This window comes from Microcebus murinus, chromosome 1 (assembly GCF_040939455.1).
Source record: "Microcebus murinus isolate Inina chromosome 1, M.murinus_Inina_mat1.0, whole genome shotgun sequence".
NCBI classification, from domain to species: Eukaryota; Metazoa; Chordata; class Mammalia; order Primates; family Cheirogaleidae; genus Microcebus; species Microcebus murinus.
This window is the reverse complement of record NC_134104.1, coordinates 89200764-89214630: the sequence shown is the minus strand read 5'-3', so window position 1 is coordinate 89214630 and position 13867 is coordinate 89200764. Positions and strand designations below refer to the sequence as shown.

At 40.9% G+C, this 13867-nt stretch overlaps 1 protein-coding gene across 1 annotated transcript; it reads right to left on the bottom strand.

Annotated features, from left to right (window-relative positions):
• Positions 1-651: 651 nt before the first annotated feature.
• GHSR (growth hormone secretagogue receptor) lies at positions 652-3782 on the bottom strand. The gene is made up of 2 exons (XM_012736384.2): positions 2987-3782; positions 652-956 (listed from the first exon to the last, which is right to left on the bottom strand). Exons 1-2 carry the CDS (start codon positions 3780-3782, stop codon positions 652-654), a joined length of 1101 nt encoding a protein of 366 aa, XP_012591838.1.
• Positions 3783-13867: the final 10085 nt, after the last annotated feature.

Below are 13867 nucleotides of genomic sequence, written 5' to 3'. Positions count from 1 at the left end.
TACTTTTTCATCTGTAAATTTTATGAAATCTAAGTGTATCAAGTATTACTGATGAAATCTTAGTATACAAATCAAGGAGTTCTGTAAATGTGAAAGATATGCCAGATTTCAAAGATTGGTGTGAAAAAAGGACAGTAAATTTCTCATTAATAGTTTTTATATTGATTACTTACCTGCCTTACATTATATTTCCCTTGGACAATACTATTCTAAAGCTTTATGAAAATTGTTGGTTTTTAAAATCAGGTTTTAAAATTTTTATTTTAATGTCATTCTTTTAACCAAATAATTTCAACCATTATGAAAAAGCAAAGCAAATCTAAATCAGATTTACCCACCAAGAAGTGCCCTAATTGCCCACTCTGCACTTCTTCCTTTCTCTGATGTGCAAAGCTCTCACCAGCACCAGCGGTAGAATGCAAAATCATAGGCAGTGAATATGCAGAAATACTTTATGAGAGCACTGATGAGTGTGCAATCAAATCAAACTGCTCACACCCTACAAATTATGTCTTTTCTTTCCTCTCAATTGTTTCCAGATCTATGGGTCCCTAATTCCAAAATTAACCTTCAACTTCCTCCGAAGTTCTGCTGTGCTATGGCTTCCGGTTTTGAACAATAAGCGGTGACTGCGCTCAGCAATGTGCTAAGTCATGTATTAATACTAGATTCTGTCCAGGCCCGAGAACTTTCATCCTTCAGAGTGGAGAGCTTTCTCTGGGAGAAGGGTTCGAATCCCAGAAGTTTGAACACCGCCACCCGGTACTTCTTAGACATGATGTTGTACAGAATGGGGTTGATGGCAGCGCTGAGGTAGAAGAGGACAAAGGACACGAGGTTGCAGTACTGACTGATCTGAGCAATCTCCAGGGAGCCAGGCTCAAAAGATTTGGAAAATAAATAGCGCCCTACGTGGAAGGGCAGCCAGCAGAGGATGAAGGCAAACACCACTACAGCTAAAAGGACAATGGGAGAGAGATCGTCAGTTCAAGAAATGTCATAGCAAACCACATTCTATTTTTAAGACTTAGTTTGTTTTGATTATGTATTATGACCATTGCCTTAAGAAAAACACTGTGTTCTGCTTTTACCCATTCCTACATTTTATTATAACAAAGATTGAATCTGTCTGCACCAAAAGTTCAACAATTTTTGAATGAGCTTCCCAGTCATTTTTATTTAACAACTGTTTGAGTGATTTTGTGATTGAGTTGACATTTATTCACAATAGTCTACCTCCTTATAAGTGTTAAACACAACACAAACATATGAGGTAAAGTGGTTCTATTCAACCATAACTGTGTATCAGTTTCCTGGGGCACTTTTTTTTTAAGCAATGCAGATTCCTTGGATATAATATGGATTCACTAAATTAAAATGTTTAGGAAGGAGACCAGGAGACTTGCTTTTTCTTTTCTTTTCTTTTTTAAGTTTCACAGAGGACTGAATGTGCAGTCAGGACTAAGAACCACTAAGATGGATGATTCTATGCTACCTACTAGATGTAAGTGAGGCATAAAAGGCCATTAAACCAACTAACGTTAATTATCATCCACTCAAGTCTTCATTTTGCCCATGTAAGATAATTTTTCAAGACTTGTAAATTTTTAGACTAACCTTTTAAAATTCAGAAATCAAGGGAAAAATAACAAGATATAGTATTTTAGTCCCTAAACTACTTTAGTGATCGCCTTCAAATTGTCAAAGGAGAAGAAAATTAACATTGGTGTTGAGACACCAGTGAGAAAATTAATAGCTTAAAAAATAAAATTAGAGGAAATTATTCCACTTACCCTTAAAACTAAGTTGCATAGTAGCAATTTGACTGCCATGGTAGCAGTGTGAGTCTCATAGATGAGAGCCTAGAGTCCCCTGCAGGACATTTGTAGGTTTACAATGTATGAGTCATATGAGAATCACAGTCTAGAAAATAAAATCTTTGACATTCTTTGAATAAACTATATCACTTTAATATGCAGGATCCAGGAATTGTAAAATTGCAAATATGAAATCATCCTGGAATGGCTTCTAAGAAGCATTAAATATGCCAAGGAGTATGAAATGTTGACCATAATATCCAAACAATGAAATATACAGGCTCTGGTTCTGAAAAAGTGTGTACAATTAATATTTTGCTTGGATGTGAACATATTTTGTATTACTTCACTTGTACCAAACATACACTTAAAGAAGTTGAATTCATGCAATAAATATTCACCACACTTTAGTTGTGACATTGCACCCAAATATACCTGCAAGGCCATTTGGGAAGAGGGGTAATAAGTCTCTGTCAGATTCCACAAAGTTTCCTTTTCTCTTGTTGCAGCCTTGTTTATCCTACCTTATCTTAGTCTACCCTATGGGTAATTATGAAAACAAATAAAGAGACCCCACTGATTTGTCCCTTTCTTACAAAGCTTAGTATAAACAGCAGCAGGGTAAACAGAATTGATGAAATTATCTGAGAACAAATCACAATATTGAAAGCGAATCAGCTCTAACAGAATTCTCCACATTGATCATATCTTTGGTTAAATTTGCCACTGAATATTTTCTAGATCCAATGCCTGCTTTTCTTAATGTAACTTAGATACCCACAAATTCTATTTGAGGCAGGAAGCTTAACCTCAATTTTAACCCTCAAAGACCAAAATAGACTTTTATAAAATATCCTTTGAAGCAAAGTTTCTAGGCTGATCTAAAATTCATTTTAGGCAAATAAAAAGGTGGAGGCATTTCTCCATGAAAGAGAGCGGAGAGACAGAAAGACAGAGACAGATAGAGATCAAAAGAGAGAGTCTGGATAGTGGGAAAGTAAGGAGGGGGGAGTGGAGAGGAAAAGAGAACAATTGAGAGACATGCAGAAAGACAGAGACTGAGAGAAACAGGAGAGAGAGAGAGATGGAGACCGGGGGAGAAGGGGGAAGGCATGGGGAGAGGAGGGACCCGACCCGGGAGAGAAAGCCCGAGGGCACGCGCGACCTACCCAGCATTTTCACGGTTTGCTTGTGGTTCTTGTCTCTGAGCGAGGCGCCCACCGCCGCGTCCCCGCGCCTCCTCCGCCACAGCTTCCTGCCGATGAGACTGTAGAGGACCGTGAGGCAGAAGACAGGCAGAAAGAAGAAGACGCTGGACACCCACACCATGACCGTGAGCAGTCCGGAGCGCACCGCAAACTCGGTGGCGCGGCACTCATTGGTGTCCCGAGGGTCAGTGCCGTTCTCGTGCTCCACCCCGACTAGCACGAAGATGGGCCCGGCGCTGCAGAAGGCCAAGGCCCAGATGACTAGGATGACCAGCTTCACCCGGCCCTTGGTGACCACGACCTTGGCCCGCAGCGGGAAGCAGATGGCGAAGTAGCGCTCGACGCTCAGCGCCGTGATGGTGAGCACCGTGGCGTAGGTGCAGCTCTCGCTGACGAACTGGAAGAGTTTGCAGAGCAGGTCGCCGAAGTTCCAGGGCCGGTACTGCCAGAGGCGCACGAGGTCGAGGGGCATGCAGAGGAAGATGAGCAGGTCAGAGAAGGCCATGCTGGACAGGTAGAGATTGGTGGTAGTGCGCAGCTCGCGGAAGCGCGACACCACCAGCATGGTGAGCAGGTTGCCGGCGATGCCCACCACGAAGAGCGCCACGCAGGTAGCTGTGATGCCCGCCAGCAGCGGCGCGGGGAAGAGTCGCAGCAGGTCGTCGGCCAGCGAGTCGTTGCCCGGGGGACTGTCCCAGCCCAGGTCCGCCAGCGTGAAGTTGGACTCGGACTCCTCGCTCGGCGTCGCGTTCCACATGCTGCCGGCTCAGCTGAACTGGCTCTGCGACGCGGCTGCGCTGGGAGGCCAGATCGAGCTGGTCCCCGAAGAGGTCCCCTTGGGCGCAGGGAAGTGCGAGGGAGAAGCGGCGCGGGAGTACAGAAAGGATGCTTGGAGAAGAGAGAGAGGGAAGTGAGGTGCGATGGGGAGGAGCGAGAGGGAGAGAGACTGGGTAAAGAGAGTGACAGAATGACCCACAGCTTTTTCTGGCACCTCCCCTTTCCTCACCCCTTTTCCCCAAAGTCCCTATCTCCCAACCCAGCCTCCCGCGGGCGCCCACACAACTACCTGTCACCGGAGCTGTCCGGTCAGCCCCGCCTCCAGCTCTGGTTCTCGGTTCAGCTCCATCTCGCACTTCCGAAAGCGTCCCAGCGCGGGGCCCCCAGAGACCAGGCGCTACCCAGCGGGAGTGTGAGGAGCTCTCTTCTCTTTCGAGCCTTGGGCGAATGTGGCCCGGAAGGACAGGTCACACCGGGGGTTGGGGGTGGGGACAGTGGCAGCAGCGGGGAGGACGGACGTCAGCCGCTGGGACCTCAATTCTTTCTCCAACAAGGGGTAGAGCTGGCTGTGGACCTGGTGGGGAGAAAATGAGAGCGTGCCTATCTCTACTTGGGAAAGGGATTGGTTAGGAAGGGGGGAAAAGGCCTTCTGTTTGTATTGGACCTAAGAGGAGACCGGTGCGCACCAGGGAAGAGCCGCTAGCATCCCTAAACCAACCCTTTGTCATACTAACGCGGAGAAGGAGGTTCGGAGACGTGACCACTAGACCGAGGCTACACAGAGAACTGGGGACTCAGAGTTGGATCTCCCACCCGGGTTGGACTTCTGAGTGCATAGGCGCAAGAGGTGTGAATAAACCCTCCACCGACTTCCAGTCCTTAGTCCACGCCCCCAATTTATGGGTGATAGAGGTTATGCCGCCTGAGATTACTTTTTCCTGATGCAAACTTCTGGGATTCGGGTGGGGGGATGGAGAAGGGAAAGGGGCATGGGTCGGAGGTGCATGGATCTGACAAGCCGAGGAGCAGGGGCTGTGGCGCTGGCTCCTGGAAGGTATGCAGTAAACATCTTTTGAGGCATGATTGAGAAAGACCAGCCATTTCGTAGCTGTGTTCCCTGGGCAAGATTTTCAACCTTCGGAGCTTTAGTTCTTTTTCTTTGAATTCAGAGAGTGTTATGTGGACTACTTGGGGGTGGACGCCAAGTGTGGGGGACTCAATAGGCACTCAAAGAATAAATACGGGACGTGTTGCTGTTGAGTAGGAGCTGCAGTGACCGGTCAGAGGCCGCGCCTACAATAGCGAGGTGACTCCCCCGGACGCGGCCTGTGCATCTCCTGCCCACAGCCAGGAATCGACACCCCAAGACTTGATACTGCCGGTTGCCTGCGAACTCACAGCCCTACCGATCCATCCATTTCCCGCCCGCCAACCTCGTGGAAGCCGCAGAAACGTGTTCAGCACCGCGGCCAGCTCCAGCTCCCTCTGGCAGCGCTGCACTAAGGGAGCTGCTGCCCTGCCACACACATCTTTTTTAAGTCCCGCAGCTAACGCTGCAGTCCCGGTCCCACCCCCTCCACCGCGGGAGCCGGCGAGATTCCCCCAAGCACACACTGGTATAAATCCACCGCCGTGGCCACACCTATCGGCGCTCGCTCGCCCCTGGGTTCAATGGGAATCCATGCACCGTGTGAGAGAGATTTCCCGCACTTGAGTGTGTTTATACGTGCCCTTGACAGATGGTTTGCTCCACATAGCGAGAGCCCACATGAGAAAAGTTTGATACAGATAACTTATTGGTGAACACACCACATAGTGGCTTGGTTGCCACTGGTGTGTTTCAGACGTTGGATCACATTTAAAAAAAAATTATTTCAGACTTCTATTTTAAAAATATTACAACTAAATCAAATCACCAATTACAAGTTTTTTTTTAAATCAATAATTTGACTTTAATACTCTCTGCCCTACATTAACGGTAGGTTTTTGTATATGAACAGAAAGGGAGAGAAAATAGACTAGGATATTATTGTCTCAGCATAGGAATCAAGCAAATGTTGTGGGCCTTATTTCTAATCTACTCAGTGCTAAAGCTGTGATTGACAGGTGGACAAATTGGGGAAAAAACACTAAAAAACATTGTGATGAAATTTTGTCATGTTAGCTAAAATGGCCCTCTACTTAACAGCACTCAACCATTTTATAAAATATAGACAAATCTGTATTGCGTGACCAAGAAAAAAACAGAGAGTATTATTGAAATTGATCTGTTTATTCACAACACATAATAATATTATATAATGCTGTATATAAAATTACATTTAATATATGGTAGGCATTAGGAATAACACAATAAATAAAACCCAGACAGGTCCTGTATGTATAAACTAATAGTCTGGAGGGAAAAATGCAGTTAAGCAATTTCAGTAGAGTATTGACAGATGCATTTAAAGAGGCCTGTATGATGACTGTCACTGGAATATAAAGAATCTATGAATTACATAGAGGCTTTAGAGAAGGCTTCTCAAGGCAAGCAGCTTCTGAGCTGGATCTGGAAAAAGTTGAGTTGCCAGAAGAAGTGAAACTTGCTCAACTGCTTAGACAATGAACACTAAAACACTTAGAAGTGAAAAAAGCTTAATATGTCTTCTCCTATGAATAGCATGGAGAGTATTATTATGGACTCATGGATATTCATGTAGCCAATGCCTATCAGTCAATCAATTATGATTATTTTCTTTTTGATACTAAGATTGTCCCATCTTTGGCCAATGGGATCCCCTTCAGGCTGGCTCTAGAGTCCTCTTGAGATGGTTCAGATTTTGAAAACTTCCCCATTGTACTTTGTGGCACAATGAGATGCTCCAAGCTCACCTTGTAAATTCCCTGCTCTTGACCTGGGGACAGCCATTACTCCAAGAATCCCTGGGACTGGCGGATAGCATTCAGAGACCTGATTTGGGGCAGTAGTGGTGATTTTGCCCCTGGATCATTAGGGGATAGGTCCTAGATCCTTTATGTGGGCAGACCTAGGATATATATTGTTGTTGTTTTAATCAGGAGATGGTGATGATGATGATGATACAGTAGATAAATCAGACACACCCTGAGCAGATGATCAAAATTGATATCACCCTGGGAAGGACACAGTGTCGCTTACATAATATTGTAGCTAGGAAGCATAGCCTCAATCTAATGGCAAGGAAATATCAGACAAACTCAAAATGAGAAATAGTTTATTTTAAAAGTTCTTTTTTTAAAAAAAAGATCAATGCTATATAAGACAAAGAAAGACTGAGGAAATGTTCCAGACTAAAGGAGACCAAAGAGACTTAATGACTAAATGTAATTCCTGATCTAGACTGGATTCTAAACTGGAGGTAAAACAACAACAACAACAATAAAAACAAAACAAAACTGCTATATAGAGGGTATTAATTGGTCAATTGACACATTTGAAATATGGATAGCAGATTAGAAAGATTTATTGAATCAATGTTAAGTTTATTGAAGTTGAGAATATTCTTACTCTTAGACACATTTAACGATGATTTATGCAACTTACTGTCAACAGTTTCAGGAAAAAAATTGTGTGTGTGTGTAGATAAATAGAGCAAATGATAAAGTAAATGAGGCAAAATGTTAATAATAGAAAGATCTAGAAAAATGGCAAAATGATATTCTTCATATTATTTTGCAGATTTTCTGTAATTTTTAAATTGCTTCTAAATAAAAAATCTAAAAAGTCATAAATCTATATAGATGCTTGCAATTCAATTTCCAATTATTTACTTAACTTTTTTGATTTTATATTTATACTGAACATCTTGTTTCTAACAACACAAACATAGTTATTTTTGTTATCATACATACTAAATAATTTTAAGCTAATAACATTAGCATCACCACCAATAATAAAATTGACAAATAAAGTTTGAGATTTTCTTGCAGTTTTCTTTTGTCCTTACAATATATCCACTAAGTTTGTACAATTATTATGTTCTAAAATTACTTGAAATAATGCTTTTCTATGTGTGGTTATGTTACCAGTTAGATATATGTTTCATTTTTTTAGTTCCTTTCAATTTTAGGAATTATTTTTATATTTAATTTTATTCTTGAATATACATTTTCATGATTTGACAGTTAAAAATTTAAAGCAAGTCATAGTTCTAAATTTAAAACTTTAAACCAAAACATATTCAGGAAAATGTTACTCTCTTTCCATATTTCACAATAGATACATTAAAAAATTTTAGCTTTTGGGTCAGGCAAGGTGGTATGCACTTGTAGTCCCAGCTACTTGACAAGCTAAGGTGGGAGAGCTTAAGGCCAGGAGTTCGAAGCTGTAGTGTGCAATGACTGGACTTCTGAATAATCAGCCAAGGCAACACAGGATGACTCTATCTCTTAAAAAAAATTAGTTTCTGATTTACCTGTCCTGTGTGCCTGGGTATGTTTCTTTCTTTTTTTTTATTTCAGCATATATGGGGGTACAAAGGTTTAGGTTATGTGCATTGCCCTTGCCCCACCTGAGTCAGAGCTTCAAGCATGCCCATCCCCCAGACAGTGCACATCGGACTCATTATGTGTGAGTATACCCATCCCCGCCTCCCCCACCATCTGTCCAACACCCATGAATGTTATTCCTAGATGTGCACTTAGGTGTTGATCAGTTAAAACCAATTTGATGGTGAGTACAATGTGATGCTTATTTATCCATTCTTGGGATACTTCACTTAGTAGAATGGGTTCCAGCTCTATCCAGGATAATACAAGAGGTGCCATATCACCATTGTCTTTTTGTAACTGTGTGTGTGTTTGTGTGTGTGTGGCCTGTGTAAAATGCAATATACTATATACACTGTCCTCTGTGTAGCCTTTTTAACTTAACATTACACCTTAGATTCTTTTATACCAATATTCCTTTTTTATGGTTTTATAGTACTCCATCCAGGGAAAGTTACATAGTTTCCATTATGGAGATATACCTTAGTTTCATTCCACCAAAGTTTATTGATGGTTATTTGTATGTTTTAATAGTTTTTTGCTGTCATACATAATGCTGTATATGTCATTTTATACATGTATAGGTATATTACAAAATACTATAAAATAGTTATAGTTTAATCAAAGAGGAAATGGCACATGACAGTATACAAGTCATGAATGGCACAAATAGAGCATGGAGAGACAGTACATAGTGCCGGAGTGTTGAGTCTGGGCTCTGAAGACACATACAAATTTAGTATAAAGTAACAGGTATAACATACATATATTCTTAAAAGTGAGATTGTTGAATCAAAGGATAAAAGTATCTGTAATTTTGTTATATATCACCACATTCCTCTCCATGGAGTTGTTTCAAATTGTATCTCACTAACAATGGATGAGAGTGCCTGGTTTCTCCCAACTTCTATAACAGACTGTTGTCGGTTTTTGATTTTTTTGTTTTGGTTTTTTTGGGTTTTTTTGTTTTTTCTTTTTTAGGGTGGAAAAAACTTTTTTTTTTTAATTTCGGCATATTATGGGGGTACAGATTTTAAGGTTTCAATAAATGCCCATTTTCCCCCCTCCCCCCAAAAGTCTGAGTCTCCATCATGACCATCCCCCAGATGGTGCACATCTCACTCATTATGTATGTATATACCCGCCCCCCAGTTTTTGATTTTTTACCATTTTTTTAGGTGAGAAATAGTTTCTCAGTGTGCTTTTCATTTGCATTCTTTTGTTTTGAGTGAGATTGAGTATCTGTTCATATATTGAAGGGCCATTTGTTTTCCTTTTTATGTGAACTGCTGGACTATGACTTTGGCTCATTTTTCTATTGGGTTGTTGTTTTGCATTTTAAAATCGATTTTTTTTTTTTTTTTTTGAGACAGAGTCTCGCTTTGTTGCCCAGGCTAGAGTGAGTGCCGTGGCGTCAGCCTAGCTCACAGCAACCTCAAACTCCTGGGCTCGAGTGATCCTTCTGCCTCAGCCTCCCGGGTAGCTGGGACTACAGGCATGCGCCACCATGCCCGGCTAATTTTTTATATATATATATATCAGTTGGCCAATTAATTTCTTTCTATTTATAGTAGAGATGGGGTCTCGCTCTTGCTCAGGCTGGTTTTGAACTCCTGACCTTGAGCAATCCACCCGCCTCGGCCTCCCAAGAGCTAGGATTACAGGCGTGAGCCACAGCGCCCGGCCTTAAAATCGATTTTTAAGAGCTCTTTTTGTCTTGGGGAGATATCTCTTTTTTTTTTTTTTTTTTTAATTATTTTTTTTTATTTTGGCATATTATGGGGGTACAGATTTTAAGGTTTCAATAAATGCCCCTTTCCCCCCCTCCCCCCAAAAGTCTGAGTCTCCATCATGACCATCCCCCAGATGGTGCACATCTCACTCACTATGTATGTATATACCCGCCCCCCTCCCCCCTCCCACCTCCCCAATACCCTATTACTGTAGCACCTATGTGTCCACTTAGGTGCTACTCAGTTAATACCAGTTTGCTGGAGAATATATCTGGTGCTTGTTTTTCCATTCTTGGGATACTTCACTTAGTAGTATGGGTTCCAGCTCTAACCAGGAAAATATAAGGTGTGCTATATCACCATTGTTTCTTAGAGCTGAATAGTACTCCATGGTGTACATATACCACATTTTATTAATCCATTCTTTGATTGATGGGCACTTGGGCTGTTTCCACAGCCTTGCAATTATGAATTGTGCTGCTATAAACATTCGAGTGCAGGTGTCTTTTTTGTAGAGTGTCACTGGATCATTTGGGTAGATGCCCAGCAATGGGATTGCTGGATCAAATGGTAGATTCACTTGTATCGCTTTAAAGTATCTCCATATTGCTTTCCACAGAGGTTGAACTAGTTTGCAGTCCCACCAGCAGTGTAGGAGTGTTGCTCTCTCTCCGCAACCACGCCAGCATTTATTGTTTGGAGATTTTTTGATAAAGGCCATTCTCACTGGGGTTAAGTGATATCTCATTGTGGTTTTGATTTGCATTTCCCTGATGATTAGAGATGTTGAGCATTTCTTCATATGTTTGTTGGCCATTCTTCTGTCTTCTTTAGAAAAATTTCTGTTCAAGTCCTTTGCCCACTTTTTAATGGGGTTATTTGATTTTTTCTTCCTAATTTTCGTGAGTTCTAAGTATATTCTAGTTATCAGTCCCTTATCGGATGCATAGGATGCAAAAATTTTCTCCCATTCTGTAGGTTGTCTGTTTACTTTCATGACTATTTCTTTGGCTGTGCAGAAGCTTTGTAGTTTGATCATGTCCCATTTATTTATTTTTGTTGCTGCTGTGATTGCCTTTGGGGACTTCTTCATAAACTCTTTGCCCAGGCCGATGTCTAGGAGAGTGTTTCCAACTTTTTCCTCTAGAGTTCTAATAGTTTCATATCTTAGGTTTAAGTCTGTTATCCAGCGTGAGTTGGTTTTTGTGAGAGGTGAAAGGTGTGGGTCCTGTTTTAGCCTTCTACAGGTGGCTATCCAGTTTTCCCAGCACCATTTATTGAAGAGGGATTCTTTTCCCCAGCGTATGTTTTTGTCTGCTTTGTCAAAGATGAGACGGCTATATGAGGATGGTTTTATATCAGGATTCTCACATCTGTTCCACTGGTCAATATTCCTGTTTTTGTGCCAATACCATATTGTTTTAATTACTACAGCTTTGTAGTATAGTTTAATATCTGGCATATTAATGCCTCCCATTTTGTTTTTGTTGCCTAGAATTGCTCTTGATATTCGGGGTCTTCTTTGGTTCCATACGAAGCGTAAAATTATTTTTTCTATATCTGTGAAGAATGCTGATGGGATTTTAATAGGTATTGCATTGAATCTGTAGATCAGTTTGGGTAGTATAGACATTTTGACGATATTGAGTCTGCCGATCCACGAGCATGGTATGGATTTCCATCTGTTTACATCCTCTGCTATTTCCTTCCTCAGTGTTTCATAGTTCTCCCTGTATAGGTCTTTTACCTCTTTGGTTAAATATATTCCTAGGTACTTTAATTTCTTTGTTGCTATTGTGAAGGGAATTGAGTCTTTGATTTGGTTCTCAATTAGATTGTTGTTGGCGTATATGAATGCCTCTGATTTCTGTGTATTAATTTTGTATCCTGAGACTTTACTAAATTCATTGATCAGTTCCAGGAGTTTCTTGGTTGAATCCTTGGGGTTTTCTAGATACAATATCATATCATCAGCAAACAGTGAAAGTTTGATCTCTTCTGCCCCTATTTGGATACCTTTCATTCCATTTTCCTGTCTGATTGCTGTAGCCAAGACTTCCAGCACTATGTTGAATAGAAGTGGAGATAGTGGGCAGCCTTGTCTGGTTCCAGTTCTAAGTGGGAATGATTTCAGTCTTTCCCCATTCAGTATGATGTTGGCTACGGGTCTGTCATATATGGCTTGTATCATTTTTAGGTATGTCCCTTCTATGCCTATTTTCTTAAGTGTTCGTATCATGAAAGGGTGTTGAATTTTGTCAAAAGCTTTTTCTGCATCTATTGAAAGGATCATGTGGTCTTTGTTTTTGCTTCTGTTGATGTGGTGAATTGCATTTATAGATTTATGTATGTTGAACCATCCCTGCATCCCTGGGATGAAGCCCACTTGGTCGTGGTGGATTATTTTTTTGATAAGTGTCTGGATTCGGTTAGCTAAGATTTTGTTGAAAATTTTTGCATCTATATTCATTAGGGATATTGGTCTGTAGTTTTCTTTTTTTGTTGCATCCTTTCCTGGTTTTGGTATCAGAGTAATATTCGCTTCATAAAAGGTGTCGGGGAGGTTTCCGTTCTTCTCGATGTTGTGGAATAGTTTCTGCAAGATAGGTACTAGTTCTTCTTTGTAAGTATGGTAAAATTCAGGTGTGAAGCCATCTGGACCGGGACTTTTCTTTTTAGGGAGATTTTTAATTGCTGTTTCTATTTCAGCTGTTGAGATTGGTCTGTTCAGGGAATCTATTTCTTCCTGGTTGAGCCTAGGGAGGCTGTGTGTTTCTAGAAATTTGTCCATTTCCTCCACATTTACCAGTTTGTGTGCATAAAGATTTTTGTAGTATTCATAAATTGTATCTTGTATCTCTTTGGGATCAGTTGTGATATCTCCTTTTTCATTCCTGATGGAGCTTATTAGAGATTTCTCTTTTCTGCTTTTCGTTAGCTTAGCCAATGGCGTGTCAATTTTGTTTATTTTTTCAAAGAACCAACTTTTTGTTTTATTAATCTCCTGAATAGCTTTCCTGTTTTCAATTTCGTTTAGTTCTGATTTGATCTTGTTGATTTCACTTCTTCTGCTGGGTTTGGGGTTGGTCTGTTCTTCTTTTTCCAGCTCTTTGAGTCGTTTCATTAGATTGTCTATTTGTGATCTTCTTGCCTTTTGGTTATAGGCATTTATGGAGATAAACTTTCCTCTCAGAACTGCTTTAGCTGTGTCCCAGAGGAGTTGATAACTTGTCTCTCCATTGTCGTTTTCTTCATAGAAGTTTTTTATTTCCGTCTTGATTTCTTCATTTACGAAGTAATCATTTAGTAGGAGGTTGTTTAATTTCCACGTTTTTGTGTAGAAATGTGAGTTTCTGTTAGGGTTGATTTCTAGTTTTATTCCACTGTGATCTGAGAAAGTACATGGAATGATTTCTATTTTTTTAAATTTCTTGAGATTTTCTTTGTGTCCTAGGATATGGTCAATCTTAGAGAATGTCCCGTGAGCTGATGAGAAGAACGTATATTCAGTGGATTTTGGGTAGAATGTTCTGTAGATGTCTGTCAGACCCAATTGTTCTAGAGTTTTGTTTAAGTCCATTATTTCTTTATTAATTTTCTGTTTGGAGGATCTGTCTCGTGCCGTCAGTGGGGTGTTGAAATCTCCGGCGATTATGGAGTTGCTATTAATCCATTTGCTTAGCTCCAGTAAGGTTTGCTTTATGAATCTGGGTGCACCTAAGTTGGGTGCATATATATTTAAAATTGTTATCTCCTCTTGTTGGACTGTGCCCTTCACCATTATATAATGACCCTCTTTGTCTTTTACTACTTTTGTTGGTTT

What these genes read in the sequence shown, in the direction of transcription:
- GHSR (XM_012736384.2), bottom strand. Translation starts at nt 3,782, where the DNA reads ATGTGGAACGCGACGCCGAGCGAGGAGTCCGAGTCCAACTTCACGCTG. An exon ending in GCAAACCGTGAAAATGCTGG is followed by an intron (nt 957 to 2,986) that starts GTAGGTCGCGCG and finishes TTGTCCTTTTAG; the next exon opens with CTGTAGTGGTGTTTGCCTTC.